The sequence below is a fragment of the Orcinus orca genome, chromosome 12, assembly GCF_937001465.1.
Source record: "Orcinus orca chromosome 12, mOrcOrc1.1, whole genome shotgun sequence".
NCBI lineage: Eukaryota > Metazoa > Chordata > Mammalia > Artiodactyla > Delphinidae > Orcinus > Orcinus orca.
This window is the reverse complement of record NC_064570.1, coordinates 12,211,140-12,228,781: the sequence shown is the minus strand read 5'-3', so window position 1 is coordinate 12,228,781 and position 17,642 is coordinate 12,211,140. Positions and strand designations below refer to the sequence as shown.

General features: G+C 44.2%; 1 protein-coding gene across 4 annotated transcripts in view; it reads right to left on the bottom strand.

The window, feature by feature from the left end:
- CNKSR3 (CNKSR family member 3) overlaps window positions 1–12,994 on the bottom strand; it is a 102,657-nt gene extending 89,663 nt beyond the window's left edge. For 2 of the 4 annotated variants that reach the window (XM_033404471.2, XM_049695181.1), the window contains exon 1: window positions 12,416–12,994. Coding sequence is in view for 2 of the 4 variants with exons in the window: in XM_033404453.2 (XP_033260344.1) it covers window positions 12,416–12,467 (52 nt within the window). In the remaining 2 variants the exon portion in view is untranslated. The remainder of the gene's footprint in view (window positions 1–12,415) is intronic. The other 2 variants (XM_033404453.2, XM_004263695.3) reach the window with 2 other exon arrangements.
- Window positions 12,995–17,642: the final 4,648 nt, after the last annotated feature.

Sequence of the window (17,642 nt, the reverse complement as noted above, 5' to 3'; positions counted from 1 at the left end):
TTGGGTTCGCCACAGTCTCCACCACTCCCTACTGTCTCAGTTGCCCCTACATTTCAATTTCTGACATTGCCTCCTGGCCCCTGCAGGCGTCTAAGTTTGCAACTCTTGTTGCAAGTCTCAGGGCCATTCCCAGTCCTCAATGTTCACTTCTGTAGCAGCTTTTTTTATTTTGGACTCTCTTGGCCTTTGTTGACTGTGCAGAGGGCGGGGTGGGGTGGAGGGGGAATGGGGAACTCTCGAACTCCATCTGCACTGATTCTATGTCCATGAACTAAAACCAAAGAGCTTTTCACCTTGGCCTGCAGCATATTTGCCACTCTGAGTATTTCTCTTTTCTGCTTTTTCTTCCTCTCATTTCCCTTTGCATCTGCATGCATTGTTCAAAGCCAAAACCTGAGTGCTACGTGAAAGAGAACAACTATCCACTCTCCCTCAAAATGGAACGGGGGACGGGGTGTCACATTCTACTCTTCTATGAGAGCGAGGCCTGGAAATTCCACACAAAACCTAAACGGGTCCCTTCAGGCGGTGAAACATTCCCCTCATTCTGTTTTCCTGGGGCTGAACACTCATAGAGATACACAACAAAAGGGTCCCCTGGGCCTGGAGTGGCACAGCTGTCTAGGAGCCCACGGGGACAAAGGTTTTTAACTCTTCCCTGCCCACTCTGTGGGAAGGACACTTACAGACCTCAGTGCATTAATGCACCTACTGAAATATGCAACAACTGTCCCTACTAGAAAAGTTCTCCTTCCTACCCAATCACTATGTATTAGCTGAAAACCAACTGCAGACAAGAATTATGGGGGATGGTCTGACATACATTATTTATTTTTCTAGGCTCCACACGAGTGGTATAGACTGGTGGTCCTCAAATTTCAGCCAGCACTAGAATCACTGAGGGACCACAGCTTCCTGCATCCCACCCCCAGAGTTTCTGATTCTGTGAGTCTGGGATGGGGCCTGAGAATGTACACGTCTAAGCTCTAATGTTGAAAAAGGAAGGTCCATGGATAAACAACAAGGTCCTACCGTATAGCACAAGGAACTCTATTCAATATCCTGCGATAAACCATAACGGAAAAGAATATGAAAAAGAATGTATCAACATATATGTATAACTGAGTCCCTCTGCTGTACAGCAGAAATTAAACACGACATTGTAAATCAACTATACTTCAATAAAAGTTTTTACAAAACTGACAAATTAAAACAGGATCTAGGTTTTAAATGTGTATATTTGTTTAAAACAAAGTAGATTACGCTTTGCAAACACTAAAAAAAAAGAGGAAATTCAAGAACAACGGTGACAAGATGTTGAGCCATATATATGTGGCTGGGAAAGGGTTTCTTGAAAATCTCCATTTAAAAACATCGGGACTCAGGGACAACTGTCATAGGTTTACAGGTGCTCATTAAGTATCCCGATTACATGGCGGCAAATAAGAAGAACAAAGAGTTTCTCCACCTCCAAAAAGAGTCTTTCTTTACACATCAGTTTTAGATGAGATTCTTCAACTTGGCCTAGGGGTGCTTGTAACCAAACCACTTCATACCATCTGTCTTTAGATGTCTTACTCACAAGCAGTATTTGTGTTTTTTATTTAACACTTATTACCAACAATTTTAGGCTTTAGTGTAGACAGCCATCTTCATAAACGCTACTCACAGCTCTGTCATCTGCTCATGGCTAGTTTAAGACGCCAGTTGGAATCCATGTTAAGATGGTGCCTCGTGAAATCTGTTCCACTCTACACATTAAGCTAGTTTTCCTGTTTCAAAGGTCATATTCCAGGTAGACTTTTGACTTGATTCTCCCTAAGACATGGTGATATAAAATTACCCTGAGAACATGAAAATCTGTTCAGTTAACACAGGTTAAAGTTAGAAACACATAAACACACACACACACACACACACACACACACACACACACACACACACACTCATGTACACACACATCCACTCCTAAACCCAAAAGCACTGAATTTCCCTTCTGCTGCAAATCTCTGAAAATAGGAAATAGAGTGTTTCTTTTCACTAAAAGGTTTTCCTCAGGAAAGCATGATTCAGATGACCATAGTCACTGCCTTTTCTGATTGATGACACGTAGGGGTTACTCCTCTAAAAGTCTGAAAGATACTCTCCCTATAGGGGGCGACATGAGGTGTGTGTTGTAAAGTTTCTAGGTTATTCTAACATAAACCTACCAACCTTCGATTCTCTCCCAGTCACTCCTACCCTGTTGATAAGTGATGCACTGAGTGTTTAAAAACAAAAAAGAATGTGTTCAACTCCTACCTGTTGAAATTTCTCAAAATACCATCTATTCAATCAAAAAATGGTGACTCTATTTTCCAAAGTAAAATTAGGACAGTCTATCAGCGGAGCAAAATATTTTAAATTAGATCTATTGACCAGTTCCTTTGACTCCACTATTTTTCACTTTCATAAAAAAATTTTCTAATTTTGACAACAACTGATCTGCATTCTAAGGAACTGTTTTGCTCTAGTAAACACACTGCATCTGCCCTTCTGATCCCAGGTTAAAAACTGTTCCATCAGCCATCTGATGTCAAAGAAAACAAACTAGGCTAAGTCCACTTTCACAAAAACCCTATTCATAGATGAATAAACAGCTTCAGAAACTGTAGCTCCCTGCAAAATGTGCCAGAAGAGAACAATGATGTAAACAAAGCATGTGAATGCAGAAAGACAGACTGTGCTCTGCCTTTCAAATGACAAGAGAGTAATCGGGATGAGGGAAGGGCAGGGAGAGCTCTTAACCCTGGCAGAGAAAGAAAAAAATGAATCTACACCCCAAGTTCAAATATAGTTTTTTGTTTTTTTGCGGTACGTGGGCCTCTCACTGTTGTGGCCTCTTCTGTTGCGGAACACAGGCTCCAGACGCGCAGGCTCAGCGGCCATGGCTCATGGACCCAGCCACTCCGCAGCATGTGGGATCTTCCCAGACCGGGGCACGAACCCGTGTATCCTGCATCGGCAGGCGGACTCTCAACCACTGCACCACCAGGGAAGCCCACAAATACAGTTTTTAAATTATCTGGATGTGAAGCTATCAGTGAACCAACTCTACCTAGAACTTGGCTTCACAAATGCTAGAACCACCAATACCTTCGTTCAAGACACCATCATCTCCAGAATACTGCAATGCCTTCCATCTGGGCTCCCTAAACTCATTTGTGCCCCAATAACCCAAATCAGATCATGTCACTCCCCTGCTTTTCATGATTAGAAAATGTTGCAAATGCCTGTCCAAGACTTATAAGACCCTCCATGATCTGACAGCTGTGTCTCTCACCCCACCCACCACAGCCCCACTGTCCTTGCTCATGACTCCACTGCGCTTCCTTTCCTCAAACACTCCAAGCTCATCTGCACCTCAGGGCCTTTGCACTAGCTATGCCTTCTGCCTACAGTGCTCTTCCCCCTAATTTTCCAATGGCTGGCTCCTTCTTGTCATTCATACCCAGTGTCATCTTCTCAGAGAGGCTTCCCCAATGACACCATCCAAAGAAGTCTCCCACCCGGCCACTCTCCTTCACCTCTCTGCTTTACTTTCTTCTTAGCACTTATCACTAGCGAATATTTTCTTGTTCATCTGCTTCGTTGTGGTGGTGGTTTTGGTATTGTTGTTTGTCATCCCCACATCCACCATATTAAAGGAGGGACCCAGCTGAAACCCTGCACCTAGAACACAGCTGGATTTCCAGCAGCTGGAACAACACCTGGAACTTAGCAGGTCCTCAGCAATCACTTGTTGAATGAATGAAACTCTCTCATTACTACAGGGTGGAATTTGTCATCAAGGAAAGTGCTCCTCTGAAGCTGTCTGCAAGAGAACTACTACTAAACCTTTCCATGGCGTCACCTTCCTCCAGGACATCCGAGGTCCTCAAAGGAAGTGAGGGAAAAGTGTCCAAGGAAACAACGAGGAGAAGACAAAAAGTAGAGTTAATTTAACTCACCACCTATCCACCAATACAGAGAAGGATGGAATTGTAGTAAATTATTAGTAAACACGTGAAAGGTGACTATCAGACACAGCAGCATTAAATATGTAAGCAACAATAATCCAATTATACTACATATTAACTTGGAGTTATTATGAATTAATCAGTAATGAGTTTGTCAACATTTATATGCCGTACATTATGCAAAATGCTTTCCCTACGTTACCTCTTTTAATTCTAACAAAAACAGAAGAGTTATCAGTTAGTAACAGTTATCAGTTAGTAACAGTTAGTAACAGTTATCAGTTAGTAACAGTAACAGTTATCAGTCACATTTCACAAATGAGAAACCTAAGGCGGGCTTGGGGAAGTTAAGATACTTTACTAAGTTTTCAAATCGGTTAGTATCAAATACAAAATCTGTTGTCAAGCAACTACACCTCAATAAAAATTTTTTTAAAAAATACAGAATATGAATCCAGCTCTATTTTATTCCAAAGCCTGTGTGTTATTCGCCATGCCCAATCTCTCCCTCAGCAGTTAAAATGAAAATGCTGTGAAGAATCAAAGGCAAGCAGGAAATGAAGCCATAAAAATCATTTAAGAAAGTTAAATGGATGGATGGATGGGTGTGATTCCACCAAATAGAAATGTTAATTTTACCAGACGAAAAATCTGCCACATGACACTCAAGATAAAATAAAAATTAGATTAAGAGAGTCAAAAAGAGAAATGATTCATTACTGAGTAGCATTCTGAAACAATACAACACAGTCAACAAACTACAATAAAAATAAATGACTGGCAAGAAGTGTCTCAAATGCTAAAAGGTCAGCTTCAGAATAGTAGGGCCCTGCTTAAGCTATGTAATTTTAAAAAAGAAAGAAAGAAAAGAAAAAGAAAGAGAAAGAAAAGGAATGCAGCCCATGAGTGTAAACCCTGAAGGGATAATCGGGAAACACAAAAGTCAAAAGTTCTTTGAAGTTGCCCCTCCCAACACTTGATGAAGAGAGAACGAAAAGCACCACCTTGACCAGAGGAGGAACCAGGGGCTGCACAGAACAAGAGGACAGAAGCCTGTGGAGTCAGGTCCCAACTCCTGGCCTTCTGACCTTGGACAACTCACTTCATGTCCGAAAGCCTCTATCCTCACTGGGCCTTCACTGTGCTCCTCTCGGGCTTGTGAAAATATCAAATGAGAACAAATATGGAAGAGCCCGCGTAAATAAAACTTGCTTTAAAGCCTAGCTAATGGCTATACCAGTGGTGAAAACACCAGAAACCTCACAAAATGAGAGCAAAGAGGGAAAAGGAGGTGAGAACATGGATGTCCCAGAGCTAGAACACAACAGGCTAGGAATGAACAAACATCGAGGCAGTGACACAGAAACAGCAAGACAGAGAACTGAGGTGCCCGCAGCTCTCCACAATGATGTGGACGCAAAAGGGAAGCGTGCAGGTGAGGCCTGAACAAGGACAGGTCACCTCCCAATCTCCACCGACACAGAACTCAGACACCCGGCCTCCGCACAGCATGTACTTCCAAATTTTGGGAACTGCCCTGAATGATGTTCAGTGTCACTTTCCAGCAACAATGAAATCTTCCCCCAAAATCATCTAAGTTTGATAAACCCGGTGCAATCACAGACTACAGGACCATGTGGCTGGCCAAAAGCTCAGCTCATCCTCCAAAGTCCACCTAAGGATCCTGAGAACACACTTCAACCACACAAGCCCACTGACCATCCCATGACTCCCTTCTTCCTACTTGGCTTAAAAAAAAAAAAAAAAAAGGATTGTTATGAGAACTCTTCAAATCCCAAGAAATATGGCAGACAGCTCAAGGGAAATGTCTCATTTAGTTTACAGAGAATCACCTGATGTTGTCGCTAGGTGGTGCTTATAAATATATAAATATAAGCACACACCCTAAGATTGCTTTTCTGTTTTAATTAGTGGCCAAGTCAAGTGTCGTCACCAGGGAACTTAAATAAAATAGGTGGAGCCCATGTCAGATCAGACAGCAGGACCTACCAGTGAAGTGCGAAAACACATTTGCAGTGGCTGCTAGGGCAGAGCTTCTCAAGCTGCAATGTGCACATGGATCACCAGGGGATCTTGTTCGAATGCAGAGTTAGCAGGCTTGTGCTTCTGCATCTCCAACAAGCTCCCGGGAGATGCGGGTACCACTAGCCATGGACCAGGTGCCACAGAGCGGTCAACAGTCCAAAGCAAGAGCCAGTCCTAACGCCATGCTCACTGGAAGTCCAGTGACTATGAGAAAAAAGTTGAGAAAATACGGTTTGAACTTATTTACCCCAAGAGGGCTCATGATATTGGCAAGAGGCATCTACCACTCAGCTCACCAAGAACCTTCCCCTGATTAGTGATGTTGAGCATCCTTTCATATACTTGTTGGGCATCGGTATGTCTCGTCACTTTTTATTATTTCTGCTTCTTAGTATTTTTAAAAGAAATTTGCCTAAGAGGAATTAATAGAGTCCTTCGTATACTTGTTCTAATTTTTTTTTTTTTTTTTTTTTTTTGCGGTACGCAGGCTTCTCACTGTTGTGGCCTCCGGAGCACAGCCTCCGGACGCGCAGGCTCAGTGGCCATGGCTCACGGGCCCAGCCGCTCCGCGGCATGTGGGATCTTCCCGGGCCAAGGCACGAACTCGTGTCCCCTGCATCAGCAGGCAGACTCTCAACCACTGCGCCACCAGGGAAGCCCTGTTCTAATATTTTTAAGTTTGCTCTTCATAATTAAGCTTTAGATACACCTAGAATTTACTTTGCACAGAGGATGCCATAGTATTGTTGTGAGTATAATATGTAAAGAATTTAATAAAATATCAACATAGAAAAAGCAAAAAACAAAAACAAGAACCTTCCTGACCAGCTGCAAGTCCCACCCCGGGTCCTCTGAGTGGTTGGCAAACGGCAGGGAAATCTCCACGGCACTGGCTGGTGTCCCTGAATGGTAAGAATCAACCTTATGACAGACCATGTGGCTCAGAGAGAATAATTTATGTCCTGGAGCTATAGGATAAAAGAGGAGAGGAAGCAATAAAAACAAGTAGTAATTTATTGAGAGCTTACATAAGATCACACAGGCAGAGGTGGTACCGGGATACAAAGCCAGAGACTGATTCCAGAGCCCACACTCTCACCTTTAAGTTCCAATGCCTGGTACAAGCCACAGGAGCGATGAAGTGATGGAGGAGAGGAGAGCATTTAAGAGCACCACCGCCTATCAGCGCGAGACCAGAGACTCCCTGTCTCTGCTTTAGTTTCTTCGCCTTTAATGCGGGCTAATAATTGTTCGCACACCTCACCCGGGTTTTCTGAGGAGTAAATGAGGGAGTCTAAATAAAGCGCTTAGCCCAGTGTCTGATACATAATAAATACCTCAATGAATGTTTTTCTATTATTATGATTAAGAAAACTCTGTGGCTGGAGTCCAGGAGATAGAACTGGCAAGAAATTGGAATGAAGAAAAGAGTTCTTGACCTATAGCCAAATGGTGGACCTACAACTGCCAAAAGAAACGACCTCCCTTTTTCAGCGACCCTAGTGGCTAAAGGAAGGACAACCTAACTGGAATCAGAATGACAAAAAGAACTGGCCTTTGACCAGCCACGAACAAGATCTCTACAGTTAACGTGAGAACTCCAGCTCCTCTGTGACCAGATAGTGAGACACTTTAAAACTGCTGACCTGCCACATGTTACAGACACATCAAGAGAAAAGCAGTGCCCAAGGCCAGATATAGAGAATGAGCAGATGTCCCGAGCACACGCTCAGACCTCAAACAAGAAAGCTCCCTTTCCTCTTGGTTGGTGATGGGGAAACATTAACCACACTGGCCGCACCAGAAGGTGGCCAGAGATACTTCCGTTCTGGGACTAAAGCTGGTGTTATAGATGTGCTCCCCCAACAACAAACACACTTATTTCGAGACTGTCCGTCGCAGATCGATCAATGACCAAGGGCTGGATGGACGGGGCTGCAGGGACAAACCAGTAACCACTCCTCCTTGCTGAAGACACTCCCCCAATGGCCTGAAAGCAGAAACACAACTTGGGACGCGGCATTTTACGATGCAACTTCTAATATTTAAATCAAGCTTAGAATGATTTGGCTTTAAGCCAGACTCTTTCCAACTTTTCCCATTATTACAAGGAACTCCAGATGTGAATTTTTTAATTTAATTCTTTACCATAAAGTTGCAATTAACTGTTGTCAATGAAACATCTTTGTAAATGAAATGAGCATATTAAATATAACAAGAAAAAAAAATCAGGCTTAGAGACGAAGACCTCATAATCAGCTTAAGGTTCTGACCTAAGAAAAAGTAACAGGGATGAAAATACAACACTATTTCTAAAATAAGGCGGACCCATGGGCTTGAGGGAAGTGGGAAATTGTGACATGTGTCCTACTTTGAGAGCTGATCTATGAGTATCAGGACATGTAAATTACCGTATATCAGACACTACAGGCTGCCTACCAATATCTATTCTCCCCCTCTTCCTTACTGAATAAACTCCAAATTTTTTTCAAGGCCACAGTGTACGAAACTTTGGAAAAAAACTACAGTGACCAGCTTCCCTTGTAGCATGAGGTAATCACGTGACAGTTGTAGCAACTACGATGAAGCCAAGGCATTTGATGGAAGCTCTAGGAGAGCTCTTTGAAGGGGAAGACTTGGCTACCACCAGTGTTCTGTCTCCTCTGGGTCTCCTTTCTCCAGCCTGGAACAAGAATATGATCCTGCTGGTGGAGCACCCACCCTGCACTGAGGCGTTTGGTATAAAGGGCTCAGCCCCCTGCTCAGAATGGCTGAACACGATGACAGAAGGAGCCTGGAGTCCTGATGGCGCCACGGAAACCCCACACGATCCTGAATTCCCTATTTCCAGACTTCTTTTCCAAGGAAAAATCAAAACTCTCATTTGGAGAGTCCACCAAAAACTGGGTTTTCTGTTTTATGCAGCTGACCCTATTCTTGCCTGATACAAGTTCATCTGCTTTGCAAAAGCCTTCACCAAATCATTTGGAAGGCAAGGTGTCATCAAACTATGAATTAATTTGATTAACAAATAACTTTCCTGACATATATGGAATAGGCAGAATAAGACACACATATAGCGAAGGACTCTCCTCCACTAACACATGATCTATAAGTCATCACAGGGATCCTGATGGTCTATTCATCAATGTGGTGAAGGTGCTGAGCGTCCTCTGGGGGTGACCCTGCGAAGAACCTCCCAAGAAGATGGAAGGAAATGAAGCCAAACTGTCTGGGGTCAAACGGCGCTCTGTCACTTCGTGGCTGTGTGACGCTGGTCAGAGTACTTAACCTTCCTGTGCCTCGGTGTGCTCAAGTGCAAAGTGGGAATGATAGTTCCTACCTCAAAGCGTGTTAACGCCTTGAAATGAGCTAATGCTTCGCTCATTGAAATGTACAATGCTTAGACCTGCGCTAACACGCACTGAGGATCTACTAATATTACACTGGTGTTGACAGAGCTAGTGATTAATACAAATAAAAATTATAATAATAATAAAATACTACTACTAATAAAAGCCAGATGAATTACTTCATTCTGTAGACAGCAACCTTTTTCCTAATATATGCATCTGCCTAACAACATCAACATGAGAGCAAGTTGGAAATTGTGGCCGGATTTAGACAGTTTTAAGTCTAAGGCTTTCTACAGTGGTCACAATCACCACTGCCACACGCACGCGATGCCAAGAGTGGCAATCTACAAGAAGAGCTACTTATCAGTAGGATGTATTTATAAAATGGGGGTTGGGCAGGGAGGTTAGCAAAGACAGCTAAAAATAGTTCTATCAGCAAACAAGTTTGCATAAGCCAATAGTTCATGAAAAAGTCAATATTTTCACATCATGACTATGAGAAATATTCAAGTAATGTGTTACCCAATTTGGGAGAATGTAGCCTCTCGTCTAAGAGTTCACCACACACTTCCTCCTTTTATCTTCTCTAGATTCTAACACAAAAAGTATCCAGGTCATTCTATGAGGCTGTACTTAAGGGTCCAAAAGGGCACATGAATTTTGTATAAAGTTGCCACGTACTACCCACAGGTATTTAACCTAATCAGTATCCAATGCTCCAGACACCAAGATACTGAACCACCCATAATTCCTCTTTCAGGTCAGTAGAAAACTTTCCCTGGGTGAAAGTAATCTCAACTAAGTCACAATGTCAAGGCACGGGATACCAAAAACAGTTTAATCTGCTCTGACTTAAATGCTAAACAAACATAACAGGATGTGAATTTATGCTTCTCTTCTCCCAATCCCAAGAGGGACCAAAAAAAAAAAAAAAAAGACACAAATCTTGAGGGTGTGAAGATCTCACTCCATAATCTCCCTGTTTGCCTGTTACCGGCTTTCTGGTTGTACCTTATCAACTAGGCTGGCAGCAGCTCAGAAAAGCCAAAGCGTGATAAATTGTAACCCTTTCTTTTACTCAGGAGCAGTACTGTCCAGTACAAATATAATGTGAGCTGCAAAAGTCAGCCGCCTGTGTAATTTTAAAATTTTTCGGAGCCACCTTTCAGAAGGTAAAAATAAATAGGTGAAGTTAATTTTAGTAATAAACTTTATTTAACCCAATATATTAAAATATTATCATTTCAACATGTAATAAGTATAAAAATCTAGCAATGAGATAGTTTATATGCTGTTATTCACACGAGTGTGTATTTTACACTTACAGCACATGGCAATTTGGACCAGCCATATTTCAAGGGCCCAAGAGCCACTTGTGGTCTGGTTACCATTTTGGACAAAGCAGCTCCTGAGGTCAAAAACCGCTGAAGTCATCAGTTTCTTAGTTTGCTTCTATGACGGATACACTGGTAAAATAGATCAACCAACTCAGACTGGGCAAGTCTCTAGACAGGGGACCTAGTAGTATCTTGAATGGGGGAACACACCCCATTTCAAAATAGGATCTGGGTCTTCATAGCTTTTTTAAGTTTATGTTTCGTATCAAGCTGTGACATTGCTGTTTACACGTTACTCAGTGTACAAGTACTTGGTGTTTTCATGTTTGTTTTAAATAAGAGCCCAGGAAATTTTGGTCCCTGGGCAAACCTCTTCTCAGGAGCGATGTACCCTGTCCCTTCTCCCAAAGGAGCAGGAAATGGTCAGACATGCCCCGCTGACAGGTGCCATGCCTCCCATACATCTGGGACATCCCATTCCACGTGGTCTGTGTGTACTACGCAGGCATGAGAAATGAGATGCAGAGATGACCAGTGTTTGTGATGCCGCAGCCATGGGTGAGACAGTTAGAAAGACAACCTGATCTTACCAGTGTTACCTACCTCTCAGGCTGAAGACCAAGGGCAATAACAGAGAGAGAGCTCTTAGCAAACCGTAAAGCGCTATACAATTCTAGTTATTATTATTGAGAAAGGACACCATTCCTCTCACCTGGAAGAGCAGATAGAAGAAAGTAAAAAAAAAAAAAAATAGTAACTTGAAACAGAGAGATGCTGAGCTGGGAGGGGAGTGAGGAACCCATTAAAACACTAGCTGTTCTTGGAGGGCTTGTGCTCTTGGAAGGGTTCAAAGAGGCTTGAGGAACCTCCGTCACTTCTCCCTCGAAATCTTGGCAGGTACTTAAAAGTAACCGTGACAGCTCAGGGTCCAAGCTTCCACCCACCCCTGCTCCAGCACCCGCTGCCTGTCCAACCAAACCCCTGCTTTTCCTCATTCCAAATGACGGCATAACTCAGGGAAAAGGTTCCAAACAGTTCGACTTCTTCTTTCCCGGGTTTAAATATGGCCTAAAAATGCGGCGCCACGGGGGTACTGGCGCCTTCCCGGAGCGAAAGTCGCCGAGTCCCGGGGAGTCTGGCTCAAGGCTCGTCGCCGGCGCGAATGCCTCAGTGTTGGTTCTTGCGCTGCCCTCTCTCCCTCTCCGACAAAAACAGGCTCGCCGAGCCGCCGGGGTCTCCCTTTACCTGTCCAACCGCCTCGTCACGCCTGCGAACTGCTCTGGGCAGGCGGCGTTGACGACGTCCGAGGGGAGTCACCCACACAAAGGCTCCTTGTGCCTCTGCGCTCCGGGACAGGCAGCCGGGGCGCCGGGAAGGGCAGGGACGGCGCCCCGCGTCCGAGATCCGCACCCCCGACCCCCATCCTCCATCAGAGGCCACCCCTACTCCGCCTCAGGTTTAAAGACGGGCCTCTCCTCGTCTTGCCACCACCACTCGCACCCCCGAAAGCAGGCACAAGAGCTAGGGGCGCACAAGCCACTGGGATGAAGTTTGCATTGTCACCGCGCTGCGCTCTCAACGCTTCTCGCCTGCAGGAAGGGCTGAGCACCCCCTACCTCAGCTCCCCGCCAGCCGATGCCCGGGGTCGGAGACGCCGGGCCCCCCCAGGCTCGCTCACCTCTAGTCCAGTCCACCACTTGTTTGGGGCTCCACTTGGTCACGGGCTCCATGGTGGATGACTGGGCACGCAGCGGGGCTGGAGTCGGCGGTAAAGTCCTGCTGCCCGCGCCCGTTGCCCCTTCCCGGGAGGGCGCGCCCCGCGGCTGGTCTCCGCGCTCGAGCGCCCCGTCAAGGCTGCATGACTGCCGCGGTCAGCGGGACATCCCAGCGCGGCTCAGCCCGCGCGGCGCGGCCCCTCCTCCAGCTGCCACCGTCCAGCTGCAGCTCCTCCTCCCGCGGCCGCCGCGGCCGGGACCCCGGGCACAGCTGCTGCTCCTGGGCGACGGCAGCTGCCGAGCCTCGGGGCCGTGAGCCCAGATTCCCCCGGCCTCGGCTCCGAGTGGGACTCTCCCGGCCCTGCTGCTCCCCGCCGCCCCTCTGCGCCTCCGGCCGGGACCGCTGCCTCCAGTTCTCGGGCCGCGCGCTCCGCTCCCCCTCCAGCTCCTCCTCTGGGCTGCGAGCTCTCCCGGGTCCCCGCTCCTCGCGCGCCGGCGTCCGGAGTCTTCCCGCCCGCAGGTCCCACCTCCTGCGCCTCCCTCGCGGGCTGCACCGGGGCGGGGAGGAACGCAGGGCGAGCGCGCTCGGGTTACAAAGTTCCAGCTCCAGGCTGCGCGCTCGGAATAAAAGAAGGGGCGGGGCCGGACACCCAGCGAAACTCGTGGGAGGGGGCGGGGCCGCCCAGCCAGCCTACTCCGGTTACTTTCCCTCTCTCAGCGGGTCTCCGCACACTCGGAGTGGCCCGGGCCGGACTTTCTTTCTCAGGGGGCGGGTTGTAGATACGCGTGCATCCTGCAGAGCCCGTCGGCTTTGGTGAGGCCCGGGTCCTATTGGTAGCTGTACAGGCTGGCTGTGAGCAACAGTGCACTAAAGAAAGTAATAATAAAATCAAAACTAAAGTGAGACCTGCACGTTCTGTTCGTTTTAAGTGCTGTGGGTCAATACTGCTATGCGATTAAGCCCTCCTGCTTTTAAATTGCTTAAGGGAAAATTATTTTATTTTATTTATATTTTGGATGACATTGTGACAATCTAATTCACTTCTTTTTAAATTTATTTTACTGAAGTATAGTTGATTTACCATGTGTTAACTTCTGCTGTATAGCAAAGTGATTCAGTTATACATATACATTCGTTTTCATACCCTTTCCCATTACGGTTTATCACAGGACACTGAATACAATTCCCTGTGCTATACAGTAGGAACCTTGTTTATCCATTCTCTATACAACAGTTTGCATCTGCTAATCCCAAACTCCCAATCCATCCCTCTCCCACCTCCCCTCCCCCTTGGCGACCCGTTCTCTATGTCTGTAACTCACTTCTCTTTTAATGCTACTGCGATATTTCAACTTCGCAACTAAGATGAATCATAATAAACTGGTAGCTTTTAGCGTTCTATATTGCCATACTGTAATATTCATATTTGCAAAGTGAGCTAATGCTCATTTGAATTAGTCATCAATCGTGAAGGGAAAGTTGTTAGCCAGCTCCAAAAATAAAAGATACTGTGTGCAGTTTCAGCGACTGACAGAAGGGCCCTTTTACTTTCAGGGGCTCAATCTGGGGCCAGAGTTAACCCCGAACCGGGGGAAAATCCTAAATTTGAAAACCTACCTCTCCTCCTTCAAGCCTCACTTCACCCCCTCCTCTCCAGCCCCAGTGCGCTCTACCTCCCACTCACAGATGCTCTGGGACTTAGTGATTCTCACCTTCCATTGCGTTATTTATTTACATCTTCCCCTTGGAGACTGTTAACCCCTGGGAGGCAGAACTTACCTGATATTATATAGAGCTTTTTCTCCTCTCCCTCTTCCTACCACCTAGCTGGTGCCACCTAGCAGGGAGTCAAAGGTGCGGTTGGTATTTATTCTTTCATTTAACATATATCTGGATGCCTCCTGTGTGCCAGCCACTTCATTCATGAAATATCTGTTGAATTAGTATGATATGGACTATTTATACAGGTCAACTTGGATGCACCTGTTGGAAGGATGGCTAGCAGAAGGCCTAAGCATCTGTTGCATAGTGTGATGATCTGGAGTACCCAAGAAGAAGAAACCTACTTTAAAAAGTGAAACATCGGACTCACCTTCCATGCAACTCATCTACAGCAGAGGAGCCACAACAACACAAAGACATGCAGTTATCAAATCCAATAATTTTTTTGCTGTCGTTTTTTGAGCAAGAGTTGCTGGTTGACCAGGAAACTTGGTAAAGGCGGTGACAAAATTCCAGATGGCGTAGTTGTCCTTCAAAAAAGAAATGACTTTTAAAACTTAATAACATCAATTGTTAACCATCTTTTCTTTATGGCAGCAAGTAGGGAGCATCTTAACATCTGTCATTGGATTCACTGGAAAATGTAACCCATCTTACCCACACCTTTAGTTACAGCAATCACTGTATTTTGTATCATCTTTAATGATGATTAGTGTGACCACATAATTTATCTCCAAACCAAGATATTCCTGAATCTGAAAGGGGATTTATCAATACTTACACTGGAATAACATGAATAGATTGAGCCATATGGTCCCTGTAACTATGAAGAAAAAGTCAACTGTTAATGATTTTGCCACAGAATTTTACTTGATATTTTCATGACGTTTTCAAATTCATTTGCATTCATCATTACCAGAGAGTTAAAAGCTAAAATTCTGAGAGTCAAACAAGAGTTTGCAAAATTTCACTGCACTCAGTCAACACACTATCTGTATGTTGATGACAAATACATCATTGCTGAAGGGGAAGGCCATGCTAAGATCTCCAACCCAGAAGACCAATTAACTATCTAAATGAATTAGCATTCTGTTTACACCTTAAGTCTTGAAGGCTAATTACTACCTAAATAAGGCCTTCTACCTTAATTACAGCTGTTAGCACGTGAAAGTTTGAGGGAGGCCTTCTGGTCTGAAATGCAAACTTGAAGACATCCAATGTCACTAATGGCAGATAATAAAGGCAGAATCTTAGGTAAATAGCTTTGGAAATTAAAGTGGATACAAAATGATCATTGACGAATGTGCTTATTTTTCTTCTCTGCTAGCTATCATCTTTGCCATCCTATTACATTGTATATGCATGCGCATTACCAAATGACAGCCAGGCCGTCTTCCTGAGAAGCAGAATTCCTCACGGGCAGCCTGATGTTTTACCACAATCCCTGACACAGAACAAAGAGCTGAAGAAATCCTTTTTTTTTTTAATTGAATTGAATTTGTAGAACTGATACTAGAGCCCAGGTTCCCTAGATTTCTCTTTTCAGCACCTTTATTTTTCTGACTTGGGGTTGCACATTTAGGTCATTTATTTATTCTGTACTTGTAAGGCACTAAACTAGGCACGGGGAGGGTTCAGAAACAAATGCCAAGTCGCCTTTGTAGATCAAAGATATCATGTGATTTTCAGAGGGTGGATTTTCTTCTTTGGTCTTTAATCAGAGGAAAGTACCCTGCTAGACCCAGGTGGAGAGTTCTAAGGATCAATGTGATATCAACATTTTGAGCCAGTCCATATTTTATTAATTTTTTGAGAACTAGGAATGGAGCATTTTGAATTAGTAGTTATTACCATACTTTGTTTGATAAACACAAAAGGAGCAAAATAAGCAAACTTTTAAACAAATTAATCTGTAAAGACCCAGCCTCCTTCCCCAGTTCAAAACAATGTTTTCCAGAATGAGAGAAAAAATGAAAAAACGGAGCTGCTCCAAATAATCTACTTTATCTCACAACCTATGATCTTTCTCTTTTTTTTTTTTTTTTTTTTTGCCGTACACGGGCCTCTCACCGTTGTGGTCTCTCCCGTTGCGGAGCACAGGCTCTGGACGCGCAGGCTCAGCGGCCATGGCTCACGGGCCCAGCCACTCCGCGGCATGTGGGATCTTCCCGGACCGGGGCACGAACCCACGTCCCCTGCATTAGCAGACGGACTCTCAACCACTGCGCCACCAGGGAATCCCAATCTTTCTCTTGATTATCACTTTTTTCCCATCACATTGCTTTTTAACTCTTTTCAGAACATTCAAAATTACTTAACATTCTGTGCACATATTGTCTCATGTATGTCTGTTATGCCATCTTTTATCTTGAAAGATCCCAAACAATTCTTCAAAATGCTGCCTGGGAAATATCCTACTTGGTTTGCGTTAAGCATTCTTATCTGTGACATTACCTCACTGCAAAGTAATCAGGTAAGTAAATTATCCAGGCTGTTGATGATCTTGTCTTTCATTCAATTCCATTTGGTCTGAATTCTTCACACCATAGTCATGTTATTATCTTCCTAAATATGCCAGGTCCTCTATCAGATAATTCAGGTGGGAAAGTCCTCCAACTTTTTTTTGTTTTTTTTTAAGTCTCACAGGGGCTGCTGTACGTATTCAAATTCTTCTGATCAGTTATATTAATTGTCCTCCTAACAGTAGGAAAGCTGATATTTGGCTTTCTTTTACTGAGCCCTATTTGTAACCCAGAGATCGTGATTGGGTAAATGTTCAAAAACCTCACCTATTTTAAATCAGACTTGGAGAAGTTGATGACGCTTTTCTTGCACAAAAGAGAAGCATTTGACACCGTTAAATCCTCTTTTCCAGGATTTATAGCTGTATTTTTGAAGAGTTGTTATATGAGGCCATACCCGGAAAAGAAGTTGAGCTTCTTTATGTGCAACTGTTAAAGTAGCTAACAGGGGAGCGTGCTATAGACCAAAAAGAAACAATCAATCCTACTCATTCCCCCACAGATTTATGCTGCCTTTCCTTCCAGCTATCAAGTTGCGGAGTATCCAGAAAGAACCAAATTCCATTTGCACCAGTGGCTCTTACAGTTTCAGTTTAACATTGTGGGGCTCAGCATCTCTGAACAAGTAAATCTAATGCCAAGAGTTTCAGACCCAATGACTTCTGTTTCAAACATAAGTTCCATGTTGATAATGACACACAAAAGCTCAGGGTGAAAAAAGATTAATGTTTGTCATGCTAAACCTAAAACTATAAATTAGGCCAAGTAAAAATATTTTTTAATTTTTTAATTTAAGTATAGTTGATTTATAATGTTTCAGGTGTACAGCAAAGTGATTTAGTTATACACACACACACACATATATGTATATATGTGTGTGTGTGTGTATATATATGTATATATATATGTATGTATATATATTTTTTTCTTTTTCAGATTCTTTTC